The following is a 15,408-nucleotide window of genomic DNA, read 5'->3' on the forward strand; positions in this document are numbered from 1 at the left end:
AACGTGTGTCGTTCGCTTAAGTCATTTCCAAAAGCCAGAGCGAAGTGCCATACCAAGCACTCTCCTTACGGTCTGGGTACAAGCAGCGTGTTAAACTGTCCTCCATTTGAAATGGCTGCATGGTTTTCAGCCCCAAACGCCACCATTTGTAACTTCTTCATGCAAACTTTCTGTACACGCCGGAGTTCGTTTCAAATGTGTTCCAGGCCATTGTTTTATACAGCATTATTACCGATCCAACCACTTCCACCAAACAACAGATGCAGCCTCTAATGCAAATATTGCCATTTCCCTGCTGAATTAGCCTTGTCACTTAGCCCAGAAGCTGGCAGCGTCAAGCCAGCTTGCATTTTAATTTGGCCCTGAAGTTACTTATTTCATTATTGATCAAACATAATGCTGAATCAATGTTCATCTTGTTACCTGGGCCATTTCCATGTAATACAGTGATAGCACTGCCTGGAGTTACTCATTCCCATCCCAAAGTGACTTTACCATAAAATCGATGCTTGTTTGTTACTGATATAAGGCAGCATCTATGGAGTGAGGAGCAAATCAAGCAGTTATGAAGTAGTGATCGCAGTATAAAAGTTGAGACAGAACATGTACCGGCACAATGGCCTTGATATTTAAATCAGAACGAGATTCTGATTAAAACTATCCTACCCCCTCTCAGGGAATGGAAAATCGCAGGTTGAGGGATTATGGGCTTTCTCATACGTTGGGCGTTGCCATCTGTAAAGGTTACCTTTCCAGCTAACGGAGAATTTGTTTCCGAACCCAAGTATCATTCCAGGTGGATGTGGCTTGTAAGATCTTCGGGCCTGTTTGAATAAGTATAATTAATACAAGCATATTATTATAATAAGATTGCGTCTCCCGGGTGATGCATGTAGAATGAGGAAATTTACAAGATGTCAAAGGTCAGGAGCTACTCGGTGGTATCTTGAATCACATACAAGGGAGGATTATCTTTTATTTTATACAAATTCACCATGTGGATCTGATAGCGTCAAAATGCCCGTCTGCGTGCAAAGTCACCAAGCAAATATGTTGGCTGGGGTCAGAAACATTTGAGCCTGGTAGAGGTGATCGCTGTGGGGCAGGAGACGGGATGTTAGTGCATTTGCAGAGGGCCCGTTATCAGCCCCCTTTGGGGCAGTGCAGTTTTAAAAAGAAGCGGGGGGCGGGCGGAGGTAAATTTACAAGGAGCCCGGTTGGTGGTTGCAGGATCTCCCCAGCCTGGCAAGGTTTTACTGGCGATGCTACAGACCTATCGCGGGATCTCTAGTCTTGGGAAGCAGGACATAAGCCGGCCCGAGTTTGGTGGTTTCGAATCATGCCATAACTTCAGCTAATCTAATGGGGAGAGACGGGGGAAAGGGGGGGTGGGGGTGGGGGTGGCCGTGGCTGGGTGGTTGGGGCCTGGCCGCCCATGAGCCGGCCCTAGCAGGCTCTGTTTACACTGATCAGTTAACGTGTCCCTGTGGCATTTGTCTAGAGGCAGCTCGCGGGGGGAGGAAAGAAAGGACCCCCCCGCCCCCCGTCTCAGGCTCAGAGCATCAGCGATTTCACCGAGGACAAACAAGGGTAAATAGCACCGTGCCGCAGGTGGGGGAATAATCAGGCCTAAAGCCCCTCATAAAACCCCAGGACCCCTGTTCAGCCCAAGATCAACAGAGGCGAATATTTACAAAGGAGCCGTGATGGGGGCACCCACAGAACTAAAGCGACACTTGCCGCCGCGGCCTTCCCCGTCAATTATTTCACTCAACTTCCCCGTGTAGCCAGAGAGTCACTAGCCCAAACCTGTGTGCGCGCCGTGGAGTTTGTAATAGACGTGACTAGAATACAGAGAGTGCGCAAAATGGGTCCAAAGTGGGTCTTTCTGGATAGAGCTGGCTCTTAGCTGGCCAGGCTGATGCTAAGTGTGATGGGTGAATCTTTGATTTCAGCTTTGAAAGGTCTAGAGGAAAACGGAGAGGGGAACTTTCCCATCAGCACTTGTACTTTCTGCCTACTTCCCCCTCACCAAATAACTCCCCCTAGTTTATGAGCAGGGGAAACATCCCTGGCTGGATATCAAAGTAAAAGAGCTAAATTAACACAAAAGCCACTCATTTCCATGGACTATGGAAACTCCAACAGTGTACATAAAATCTATTGGCATAAAATTAGTGGATTGTACTAACAGATTATAAATCACCTAAATGGTCAAACCACAGATATGAATCACGAATTCCTATAAAGATTAATGTTTCCTAAGATTCGCAGTAATTATGCATTTTTGGACAAAAGCCTTCTCCCAATCTCTCAGTCCTGAGCACTGCTTTTCTGAAGTCTTTCCAGCATTCGGTGGGGTTTCTAATAAACCATTTACCAAGGGAAAGGTCTTATTAACACCTCAAAAACCTATAAAGTTTAAACAGAGAAAGGCAACAGATAGGAAGTTAGGTAACACAATACAGTGACCGACTGGCAACATTCCGAATACAAATCTGCAGAGAACCACAATGGGGAGAAAGCTCCTAGAAATGAAAGAGAAACAATCATGCCGAGAGGCCAGCTTTTCCAAAGCGGTGGAGTCTTGTTTTCCACAACTGCCCGGGAAGTCTAAAGCATCTGCTAATGGCCTCTTACCTTTGCTTAACCCTCTATGGTAAATAGTACCGCTTGCTATGTTCAACCACAACAAAAACTATTCTGTGCAGAAAGGGGAACTATCCTGACAAGCGGTGCAGAGAACTTTGAGAGTCTGAGAGGCACCAGTCTTCCAGCTCGCCTCCATGGAGGACTGGAGATAATACTGAGATCTGCAGGTAACTGAGTCTGTTCTTATTCAATTTCCTTAAATGGCCGAGAGAGCACTTAAAAGCCCAGAGAGCTTCTGGCCAGCATTTTCTTATTAACTAATTTCACTTCGATCCTATTGAAGTGTATGCTTTATAACCTTCAAATGAACCTCTCCCTCCCTCCCCCTTCCCCCCCCCCGCCTCTAAAACAAAACCATTACCTTTTAATGACAGAGTAAAGCTTTTAAAAATGTTGCTGCCTCCCTGGCTAATATTGTAAAACGTGTGGCGCACAAATCGGTTTGAAACACACACCCCGATCAAGTTTTTTAACTACAGGGGGGGTGTGGGGCACCGATATGAAAATAGAACGTGGTCTCTTGTTGATGACAATTACTAAATACCTTTGAAATGGACGGCCCAGCAGCTGCCATGGACAGAGGGCGCTAGAATGTTATGTGGCAGAGTTTCTTTATTTCGCGTTGGGGGGAGAGGAGGAATCTGTGTAACAATGGGTTTAAGATGGATACATATATTTACAATTTGAAAAGGGTTCTGCTGTTTCCTGGTAACGCTCCCCACAAATGGTAATAATAAAAGACGAAGTATTTTTTTTTCTCACCGTAGGTCATTAGATTTACAGACAAGGCACTAAATCATTTTAGCTCCCAAACCCCTTAAGGAAACACACACACATTCTGGCCCCCTCCCCTTTGTAAAGAAACCTTAGATAAGAGGAGACAAAACAAACGCAAAGGTTTTATGAATGTCTCCTCCTAATAGCTTACAAATAAAAAAAAGTTGATGTCGGTTGTAAAACGCGAATTGTCAGTGGCCTCTTCCCAAAGCCTTCACATGAAGGGTCATTAATTGTGTTTTCTTTCCAAATCATATGTCACTGCAATTAACAGATTTTGATCAAGAGACTCCTTTAAGATTGATTCCATATGTGATAACGAATGTGCAGCTTGTTATCTATCTGTCGCCTTGGCATTATGGAAAAGCTTCAAACGTGTAATTTGAAGAGTCTTTTACTCAGCTCTTTGATCTTTCCTTTTAGTTTTAACTCCTTTTTAACTGCCACCCTTTCCCTGATTTCACTTGTTTGTTTATACCCTGCCTTCCCCACCTCTAGGGCTTGTATATTGGCTGTTTGTTCAGTGTTTTCAGCCTTTTGTTTTCTTCCCCCTGTGTTGATTGTGAAAATTGCCAACGCTTTGGCAATCCACAGTTCCTAATCAAGCAGTTATCATAATCGTCCCGGAAATTGGACTTCACAAGGGCAGGTAAGAGCCTAATTAAACTCACAGCTTCAGTGACAGCTTTTCAACAACTTCCAACAAGTAACCCCCATTCTACTACGCTGTGGTCCTGAATTCGAAGTCTCGGCGGGTTATCTGGGCCACGGTTCCCCTTTTTCCTAGCTAGTATCTCTAGAACTATGGATGTTCATGGAGCGAGCGAGGGAGACGTTCAAAGGAAACAGAGGATAAAACACGGCACAGTGTCCACTTTATATAGTCTGCGACCTGATGTATCTGGGAGCAGCAGCATGTGAGTGGTACGAAATATCAGGGCTATCAAGCCCACGTAGGGTGTGACAGGAGCTTTGATTCATTTATGTACATATTAAATAAAAGTCCAAATACTTCTAGGCAGGGATGTTTTATGTACAGCCTTGGGTCCTGCCTGCAGAATTTCTCCTTGCGCCCACAGAAGGACTGAGGCTCTGTTTGCATGGGGAGAAGCGAAAGCCGCAGCAGCTTCGGTACAAATGAACACAAATCCAGTGCACCCTTCTTGGTCTCAGCCCGCATTTTCCTTATTAGAGGGTCCCAGCTTCTGCCTCAGAGCTTGGAGTCAAGGAGGCTCTGTTGAAGTTGGAGGAGGTTTGGTTTTAGCTCACTGACCGTGTGAGTGAGCCGGGGAGGGAGGGAAGTAGACCCAGGGAGGGAGAGTATGGATGTTTGGGGTAATAAATCAGCAGCAGCTCTCCCAGCTTTGACAGATCCCGGCCAGAAGACACGTGTCTGTCCGAGGTAGGAGCGCTGCACAGAGACAAGCCGGCTGATCTGAGGGAGCAGTAGATACTTTCAATCCTATTGGCTTTAGCCATCTAGCCCCTGAATAGGTTTCTTCTCCATCTGGGCAGGCACATTCGCTGCAAGCCAGCGGCAGGGTTCACTTTATTTCTCCTGTCTGTTGCCAGATGTTTAGCAAAATGTGTCCCACTTCTCTGCTTTGCATCCGCCTGCCGTCTATTATTTTTTCCTCTCTTCCACCCTTCCTTCAGCGTTGCTTTTTTCCTCCTTCCCACTCTTTAGCACTCCCTGGTTTGAAGACAAGGCTGCTGTTTGAATGGCTCCACGTTTAGCAAGTTTCCTGCCCCATCCGCAGCCCTCTCCCTAGGCGGCGCGGGGCTGTCACATGCTGGTGTTTCTATCCTCCCGGTGCCATGTGCGTTTCTGGCCGGGGAGATGCTTTGAACATTCCCCTGCCACAGTTCGGCTGGGGTCTTTTCTCTCCCCTGCTCCTAGTGGTGGTGGTGGCTCGGGTTTCTTTTGAACCTCTCCGCTTAACAGCTATAGCTTTGCAGGTTTCTCCTCCAGTCCATTTGGTGCGGCTGCATTTCCTGTCCGTTTCTTTCCCATTAATAAACCATCATTCATCCTCATCCTGACCTGAATTCATTCGCCCCCATAAATTTCTCGCCTCCCATATTCCCTCTGTCAGGGCTTGCATTTGCTCTCACATATCTTCAATCCCACTTCTTTTCTCCGTGCTGTTGGATAGTAGGGTGCATTTCTACATTTTTATTTCACCTGGGTAGCGGCGGTTTCTTCACACACACACACACACACACACACCCCGACACACGTTTTTTGTTTTATTCTGCATTTTAAAGAAGTGCCAAAGAAACCCATATTCCTTCTCTATACTATATTCAGCTTCTACTCGTGTCAGTCATGAATCAGTACAACAATCCATGTCGAACACGTGTATTTTCCCGTTCGGGATGAACTTATATTGATTGTATTGTTGATTAAAAATCTATCTTGATGACACAAGACAGTAGGATGAGATAAAATAATCTTGCCAGGTTCATAAACGCAGTAAATGAGCAGTAGTGATGTCAATCGTGACGCCACAATAAAAATACGTGTCCGATGCGTTAGGTCTGGGCTGTGTGTATGCAAATCTATCATGTGTGAGTGTGGGTACAATATGTAATATGTATGTAGAATAGTAGGTAGAATTATGGGGACTACTTGCTGAGAATTGATCAAATAATAAGTCATTTCTCTGACGCTTTTACCTTTCCTCCCTTTCCACCTCCCCCCCCCCCGTATAAAATACATTCCTAAAAGTTGTGTTCCGCTTTGAAGCTATTTCCAAACCTTCTCAGAATCGCAGCGATCAAACCTTGCAATTTGTACGGAGAATTAAATGAAACAAGGACTCAGGCTTCACTCACTACTTTCCTTTTGAATTAAAAAGAAACAAACATACAACTGAATTTAATATTATCTCCATTACATTATATTATAAAAACCTATTACAAGAGCAAAGTTGAATAGGAGAAAATAAATTCCTCCAACCCAGAGTTGTTTTTGCGCTAGATTAGCAGATAGGGGATGCTATAAAGATGAACTTAATACGATTAGAGATGTTTCCTACAGATTTTCATATATTGATTCAGGGAATTTTAATTCTGGGTCTTGCTTTGCCATAATCCGTATTTATTACAAGATGATATTGTTTTATTATAGCAAGCTATGAAGGTCGATTCCTTTAACTGTATAATCTGACACGAATTTCATTTTTTAAAGAAATGTAGTTGTAAAAACCCATACTGTGAGCACAGTTATTATATTGTAGCTAAATCATATTTTAATGGTAATAAATCCACAGAGTATTCAAAAACATGGGAGAATATGATTAAATGACTCTCCAGCATAACAAATATAAACGAAACGCCTCAGAAGACCCTTCAGAGGTTTGTTTTTAATCCATTTAATTCCCAAAAAGCAACAGTGGTAAATTCAGAATTTTGCCCCAACAAAGTCTTAACTCTACAGGTTGCAAAAACTTTTTATGTTCCATTTACCCGAGCCCTCCAACACAACGGTAACAAATCAGGAGATGCCATTTCTTTCAAGACATCCAAATGCGTTTGAACTCCTCTTAAAACGCTACAATTACAACTCACACGCTTCTTGCAGAAAAACAGTATCTCAAACTGCGTTGATCATAAAATAAGGTTATTCAGTAATTAAAACACATTTCGACTTGCTCCCAGTAACTCTTTAAAACATTATGCCACTACACCCATTGCAATGGTTCTATGTCCCAGGTAAGGCTGCACGTGTAGTGCTTCAGAACAGAGGGACTAAGCAAAATGATCATAAATTTCCTAATTAGTGATTTCGCACCAAGACAAAAAGGTGTTAATTAGTTTAATTCCAGGGCCTGTCATTGTCCCTTTCTTCACACCACGTATTTACTAATGGCCCAGAGGGCTGCTCCCGTCTCTTCTTTGTTAGGATTTTAATTTGCCTTCTTTTCTGCCTTTGATGTAAAATTGTGACCCTACACTCTTTGAAGTCTCTTATTAGGAAGAAAATTAACTTCGCTTTTTCACTGTATCTGCCCACTGTTAGGCTAGACAAAATGTAGAGAACTCCTTAAAGATTCAGAATTAGGACATTTCAAACTGGCTCTGGAAATGCAAATTACCAAATCTAATAGACTTTAAATCTATATTAGGAGATGTAACCCATGCTAGGGCCGGGGAAAAGGGGAGGAGTAGGGGGAGGGAATCTCCTAATAAAGAAAACAAAAATGAACCTACACTAGATAAGGTTGTAAACGTAAAATTCTGCAAGGAAAGAGGCTTTATTTAAATACGTCACATAACTTTTTGTTCTCTTTCCGGCGTGCAATTTTCCAACAGTTGCCAGCCCCAGCTTCCTATTTCTTTTATTTCGGGGGAGAGGGGGAACAAGGGGGCTATGGGAAAATAATTGTGTGTGTCTCTCTCTCTATACTGTCTAACACATATATAAATTATAAAACCGTAGGGCAGGATTTAAACCTCGGTAAAACACAGAACTGATTGGCGAGTGCTAAAACGAGATTTGAAAGCAACTCAAATAAAAGATCGCGACGTCAGTAAACAGATTTAGAGAAGGGGAGGAAAGAGAAAAAAAAAAAAAAGCTAGTGACAAACCCAGGGAGAGAGCTCTGGGCAGGCGAGGGAGAGAGAGAGAGAGACTTAAAAGAAATAGGAGGGGCTTGCGAGAGACTAGAAATGTCAATCAGAGCCCAGAGTCCCAATAATCTCCGGCAATCTGTTAGGACCTGACCTGAGTCCACTCAGATCAATAGGAAAAGTGAGAGAAGAAAGAAGCGATCGGACCGTGTACAGCAGCGGCCGGAGAGCGAGAGGAGGAAGCTCACGGCCTCTCCAGCACCCCGCTCTCCCCCTCCCCTCCCCACCCATGTCTGCAAGAGTTTGCGGGAGGCACTGAAAAGTGCAGACAGCCAGCAAGGGCGAGCGAGCCAGCTCCCTCCTCTCCTACCAGCCCTTCTACTTTCTCTCCTTTCTCTCCCTTTTTCTCTCCCCCCCTCCTCCTCCTTTCCCCCCCTCCCCTGCCCCCTCTGCCCACCATGTCTTTCCCCCAGCTGGGCTACCAGTATATCAGGCCGATTTACCCCTCTGAGCGCCAGGGGAGCGGCGGCGCTCGAAGCGGGACAGAGCTCACCCCGTCCGGGACGCTCTCCAATGTTTTATCCTCCATGTACGGAGCGCCTTACGCCGCCGCCGCGGCGGCTCAAGGATATGGTGCTTTCCTGCCCTACACCGCCGAGCTCCCCATCTTCCCGCAGCTGGTAAGAGCCGCGCAGACCCCCCACCCCCCACCCCATCCCCGGCCAACCTCCGCCCGCATCCTCCACCCCCCGTGCCCCTGGCTCGCCCTCTGCCTTGAGGGGGCTTGTTGGTGCTTTCGGAACGATCCGGCTTTGGCCTTTGCGGAGGAGCGATTGGCACTAGGAGGAGTGGAGAACCGGCGCGAATCTCTCCAAGGAAGTCCGACTTGCCTGCCTTGCTGTCGCCTAAGCAAGCCCCCGATTGTTTTATAACCAAGCGACCATCTTCACCTGGATCTAATTCTTTCGATGGGGGGCGGCGGGGGGGGGAGGAGAGTGGGGGTAAGGAAGGGTTTTTTTGGTGGTTGTTTTTAGTTTTTATTTTTACATTGCTTTCTGTTTGTGTGAAGCCGGGACAAGCAATACCGAGTTAAGGACACGTTTGCACGTTGGCAGGATTTTAATGATTAAGGAGAAGAACAATGATCTATTTTTATTTTTTGGTGACCCGTTAAAAGTGAGGCAGGTACGGGTGGGGGGGGCAGGGTTATGAACTGTAAACAAACCAAAGTGGGGGCTTGTTGTTTCTCGCTGCGCCCAGGCAGGTTTGCTAGGGGTGGCGATCTGCCGGCGGTGTGAACGGCTGGGAACAGAGACAGATCCACGCACCGAGAGAGGGGCCTGGTTGAATTTCTGCCGGGAGAGATTTTGATTGACAGTTTCTGCTTGTGCTCGTAGGGGTCTCCGAAAGGCTTTAGAAGTGTTTTATAAACAGCACGTCACGCTACGGGGGCCGCTGCACTGGCCGCTGGCTGGCTGCGTTGTTGTTACAGAGGGTGTGTGTGTGTGTGTGTGTCGGTGTGTGTGTATGCGCGCCTGCCCGCGCGCCCATTTTTATAAAAGCGGTTGCAAAGTTGCAAAGTGGGGCTGCAAAGGCAGGTCGGGGTGTCCCGCTCGGCGGGGGGCTGCACCCCGCCAGCGGGGCCGCCTAGGCGGCTCTGCGCGCTGCCTGTACAGCCAGGGAGAGACCTGCCCGCTCCGGGCCCCTTTCACTCCATCAGGCGCCCCGCAAGCCCTGGCGGGGGCTCCCCACACGCCTGCCCAGTGGCCCGGGACACCTCGGGGAGGGGAAATCCAGCCAGAGCCCAATTCAGCCCCCCCGCCCTGAAACCTTTCTCTCTCCTTCTCCCCGCCGGCTCTAGGGTGCCCAGTACGAGCTGAAGGAGAGCCCCGGCGTGCAGCACCCGGCCTTCCCGCACCACCACCCCGCTTTCTACCCCTATGGGCAGTACCAGTTCGGGGACCCGTCCCGGCCCAAGAACGCCACCCGGGAGAGCACCAGCACCCTCAAGGCCTGGCTGAACGAGCACCGCAAGAACCCCTACCCCACCAAGGGCGAGAAGATCATGCTGGCCATCATCACCAAAATGACCCTCACCCAGGTCTCCACCTGGTTCGCCAACGCCCGCCGGCGGCTCAAGAAGGAGAACAAAATGACCTGGGCGCCCCGCAGCCGGACGGACGAGGAGGGGAACTCGTACGGGAGCGACCACGAGGGGGAAGAGGACAAGCGGGAGGACGAGGAGGAGATCGACCTGGAGAACATCGACACGGAGCACATGGAGAGCCACAAGGACGAGCTGGAGGAGGACCCCGACCTGCTGCACTCCGACTCCAAGACGGACTCGGAAGGCTCCGAGGGCTTCGAGGACTTGCCCGGCTCGGAGGAGCGCTTCCTCCAGGCCATGGAAGCGGGGCGCCCCCACCCGCCCGCCGGGGGGCTGGAGCCCCTCAAGCTGCCCCCCCAGCAGCACCGCCTCTCCCCGCCCGCCCCGGCCTCGCCCCCGACGGAGGGCAGCTTAGCCGGCGCCGGGCAGAAGCCCAAGATCTGGTCCCTGGCGGAGACGGCCACCAGCCCGGACAACCCCCGCAAGTCCCCCGGGGGCGGCAGCGGCTGCTCCCCCCCGGCGGCGGCCCCCCAGAGCCTGCCGCTGGCTCCGCCCCACAGACTCGTCTCCTCCTGTCCGCTGGGCAAGTTCCCCAACTGGACCAGCCGGGCTTTCTCGGCCCACCACCACCACCCGCACCCGCTCACCTTACTGAGCACTCCCCACCTGCTGGGACTCGGGGCCACTCCCGGCGCAGCCTCCGGCGCTGCGGCCATCGCTGCCTTCCCCAGACCCGCCGACCAGGCTCAGAGCACGGAGTCCGCTGGAACAGGTGATGGCTAAGGGGTCTCCTGGATCCGGGGGCTGGGGTGGGGGGCAGAGTCTGGGGAGAGGTGGAGGGACAGAGCTCGAGAGGCCCACCCCACCCTGCGGGCAGAGCAACTCCCCTCCTGCCGCTGTCCCTTGCCGGCTGGATCCCCTCCTCCCCCAGACAATCAGCGCTTCCCTTTGGGGCTGAAGCGGTTACAGATTTTGATCCCTTTGACTCATCTCGGAGCAGCTACCTAGAGGCCTGGGGGACCCATCAACCCAGAAACAGTTTTTAAAAAATGGAACGACCCCAATGCTTAAAATCCCAACTCTTCCAAATTACTAGCAGCCCAAGAAAGGGGCGGGTGGGGGACTGCATAGAAAAATGGTAATTGGTTAATATATAACCTCTTCTTTGTTTTTAATGGTAACATTCTTCTAGCTTGGCTAGCGGGGCCAGTTATATTTCAGGACTAGTTCTGGATGTTGTTGCTCGTGTTTGTTTATATTTTGGAACATGTCTCCTTTTAAGTTAGCATTAATTGTGGTGCTATGCAGAGACCTGCAAGGCTGAATTGTATAGTGGTCAGTCGCAATACAGTCACTTACCGTGTTTCGCGTGGAAGAGAATAAATACGCGGTGCTAGTTCCTTTTTAAAGTAACACGGCGACGCTATTTAGTTCCTAAAAAGAATAACTTGCCACCAACGGAGATTTTTGTTGTTGTTGCTGCTAAAATGGTCATCGCTGGAACTCTTTTATGGGGGAGACTGGCCCTGAGACTTGCTCCAGTATTTTACAGTCACTTCTACAGTCGACCAATCCTCCCCCCTAAGCAACAATGTTATCCCCTGCGGCTTCATTCGGGGACGGGGGGAAAAGAGGGAGTTTAAAAAGGAACATTTTTTTTTCTGTTTTTAGATCGATCTAGTGCCTTGGAAGTAGAGAAAAAGTTAATAAAGACAGCTTTCCAGCCAGTTCAGAGGCGGTAAGAGATTACTTCCTCAGTCTCCTATGGATATATATATATATATACACAGAGAGAGAAAGTTGTAAATAGATCATTTTCTCTGCTACGTTAGTTCCCTTTACAGTAACTAGTCATAAGGAAGCAGCTTTTTCTTCCCCGGAGCGGTTTGTGGGGGTATGATGATCATTTTAAATATATAAGTATTGTTGACTTTGCAATTTAGTATTCTCGACTTTGCAAACGATTCCTTGCAAAGTTGCATCAGGCACTTCTTGATTTGTGGGCTTACTGTTTTTGTTTGTGTTTAAAATAAATAGGCAAGGCAGCAGGAATAGTTACCATAGTCCTTATCCCTTAAATAGTGCAGGTACAAATCAGGCCTGGATAAAAACAAAGGGAGAATTCAGTGAATTCAGGGGGAATTCAGGGAACAGTAGCAAAAGATACTGTAAGGGGGGGTGGGATACAAGAAACGTCAGCCTGATCCTGCCTAGCCTCATTCAGGAATAACTCCCACTCAAGTCAATGACACTTTGGCCGGGAAAAAAAAACGGATTGGGCCCATCCGACATCACAGCTAATTAAAATGGGTATAAAGTTTATAGACATTTTTAATATTGATCTTTAAATATTTTTTTTTATTTAAAAACAACAAAATGCTCTCTCAAGTTAAAAATCAACTGTGCCAGCTAAGCCGGAATAGAAACCCTATTAAATATTTCTTCTGTGTCATTTCTTTTTCCAGGCCCCAGAACCAACTTGACGCAGCTATGGTTCTATCAGCGTTGTCATCATCATAGTTAATTTTTATTATTATTAATATTGTAACGATTGTGTAAAAAAAAACAAAAACAACAACAAAAAACTCTGTATAGTTACAACTTGTAAGCATGTCCGTATATTAAAATTAAAAAAAAAAATTAAAAAAAAAAAGGAGAGAGAAAGAAAGAAAAGAAACCGCTTCTGTACTATCATCTGGATTAGCTGAGTTCGTGAGGTTTTTTTGGAAGTCCAGTCAGAATTAGGTGTCTCGATTTTTTTTGTATATACAGTAAAAATGTACATATGTGTGAACCAAATTGTACAAGAAAGTATATATTTTGGCTAATAAATAAACTGTTGCCACTTTGACTACATTCTCTTCCGCCACCCACCCCCTCTGTTTTTTAAGCCCGAAAAGGTGGCTTGGAGAATTTAAAATAGGCCAGTTTCTGCCGAGTCTATATGTCCTGTCTGCTCAAAACGTCTCTGGGAGGCGCCAGGAGTTTGGGGGTAGAGGATCGACTCGGAAAACACAGGCTAAAGGGCGCGGAGGGGAAATGGTCGGGGAACGCGGCCGAGGCAAGACAGGGTTGCGGCGAGGTTGGTTCTTTCTCGGGTCTCTGCTAGGGGAGACGCTGAAGTTCCATGCCTGGGGCTCGCACCACGGCCTTTTGGGGGTAGCGTTTTAATCGTGGGCGAGCTTTAGGAGCCAGAGCTGCCGGGAAACCCCTATAGAAACAGGACCCCCCCCCCTTCAGTTATTTGGAAGAAAAGAAAAGAAAAGAAAAGGAAAAAAGCCCTTTGTGCTCGCCCCCGGCTCACGCCTGGCCAAGCTCGGCGGGCAGGCCAGCCTTTCCCGGGGTGCAGCCTGTGCAGAGATTGGGGGTGCGGGGCTTGCCAAGGCGAAAGCTAAAGGACTCAAGAGCCGAGGCTGGCCAGAGCTCCGGCGTGGACGTGGTGCTGGGCTCTGAGGTTCTGGGGAAGGCTGGCTCGCTATTTTACACGCTTCTATTCTATTTAGTCTGCTGCCTTTTCTATTTATAAAGGCCTTGCCCAGAAAGTGATAGGGGGAAGGGGTGTCCTCGTGGTAACGAGCCCAGGGAATTTGGTGAAATCTGGAACCGGAGCGCCCTCTGCAGGGGGAAAACACCCTTTCGCTCCTGCAGGCACCCTTGGGGAAAAAAAAATCACACCTATACAATTCCCTCGCCCTCTTCCCACCCGAACACCAACGGGCAACATTTTTCGCTTTTAAAAATAGTTTCTTTTCCTGCCTGCTTTTGTCTTGCTTTCACCGTTTTTCTTTGAACGCTGTTTGTTTAAGAGTCAGAGCTGCTTTGGCTTCCAAAACCAATGGCCATGTAAGTTACAGCTATAGCCTGGGGAGGGGAGGGTGATTTAAAAATCCCCTGGGGGGAAGTAGAAGGGGGTGGGGAGGCGTGAGTCTGGAGACCTTTCACTTGGTGAGCAATGGCTATCTGGGAGCAGCTCAACTGTGACCTATGACCCCCCCCCCGGACCGTATTACTCGGTGTTAGCTCTCGCTGCCCTCCCCCCGTACAAGTGGCAGTTGAATCATGGAGTAAGGGAGAGTTTGATTTAAAGAAAACTTTCGAGCGCCTCAGAGTCATAGTCAGACGTTGCATTCTGTCCCTGGGAGTAACTGCTTATGTGGGAAACCAGCTCCATTGCAAGTTCAATGAATGGCAGCAAAACAACAACAGAAAGCAGGGGGGTGGAAAGGAGAGGGGGGGGTCTTTGTCGATTTGGTTTGACTTCCTTCTTTGTGCATTTCTCGGTGAGCTTCTGTTTTGAGCCAACATGGCTTTTTAAGTGCTGCCTAGACCGTGAAGGAATTGGAGATGGGGCCTGGCTACTCTTTTACATGATATTATTTAAAATAAAGATGGTTTGTCTTCTGCCAGCAGTAGAATAATGACAATTAATAATATCTGGTATCGTTATAATTTGTTGTGAAGCTGCCCTGCTGCAGGAGTGGTAAAACTTACTGGCTCGCCATGTGCATAAGTTATTGATGGGATACATTTATATCATATGAGTAATATAGCTCTCTGTATATACTATGCAAAGCTTTTAGAGCCTGGGCCAGTAGGGTGCCCAGATATCCCAATTTTATAGGGACAGTCCCGATTTGTGGCGCTTTTTCTTATATAGGTGACTATTACCCCCACCCCCCACCCCGTCCCGATTTTTCACATTTGCTGTGTGGTCACCCAACACAGCTCACTGAAGTCAAGGGGCGTCTTTTTTCATTGATTTCAGTAGGCTTTGGCTCAGGTCCTGAGTTCTCAAAGTAACAACAATATTTGGGTTCGAATACAAGTGCAGAAGGGAGCTGTAGCCCTAGTCAGGAGAATTTAGAGCAAAGAATTTTCTAATGACCTGTTACTTTGATTGGGGAGCGTGTGGCAAACCCTGCACAGTGAAAGGGTGGGGTTCACCCACCTAAAACAGGGGTTTGTTATGCCTAATCTAAAACACACCCTCAAAAGGCGGGGAGCTACTGAGATCCTCCCCAATTTGGTTTTAATTAAAATAGCTACAACTTTGCAAATTACATTTTAAGCTGATGGCTAGCTGCAGCGTCGACAACTTTTAGCTTCATTTCCTTGGCAAAGTGCTGAAAATTGGTCAGCTCTGTAAGAGGTCAAAACGCTTAGAGTCACTTCAATTCTACCTGCCAACTTGAGAGTGCTGGGAAAATCGTGTCTGCAACCTGAAAGGAGCCAGGGCTTCAGAGGGGGAGGACTTCCTCCTGCATTTGTCTTTTCTCATTAAGAAAATTAAAGCAGAC

At 47.7% G+C, this 15,408-nt stretch overlaps 1 protein-coding gene across 1 annotated transcript; it reads left to right on the top strand.

Annotated features, from left to right (window-relative positions):
* Nucleotides 1-8,145: 8,145 nt before the first annotated feature.
* On the top strand, nt 8,146-12,900 carry IRX3 (iroquois homeobox 3). Its single transcript, XM_044987454.1, has 4 exons — nt 8,146-8,684; nt 9,866-10,883; nt 11,783-11,849; nt 12,577-12,900. Exons 1-4 carry the CDS (start codon nt 8,463-8,465, stop codon nt 12,629-12,631), a joined length of 1,362 nt encoding a protein of 453 aa, XP_044843389.1. The 5' UTR covers nt 8,146-8,462; the 3' UTR covers nt 12,632-12,900.
* Nucleotides 12,901-15,408: the final 2,508 nt, after the last annotated feature.

The sequence above is a fragment of the Mauremys mutica genome, chromosome 14 (genome assembly GCF_020497125.1).
Source record: "Mauremys mutica isolate MM-2020 ecotype Southern chromosome 14, ASM2049712v1, whole genome shotgun sequence".
NCBI lineage: Eukaryota > Metazoa > Chordata > Testudines > Geoemydidae > Mauremys > Mauremys mutica.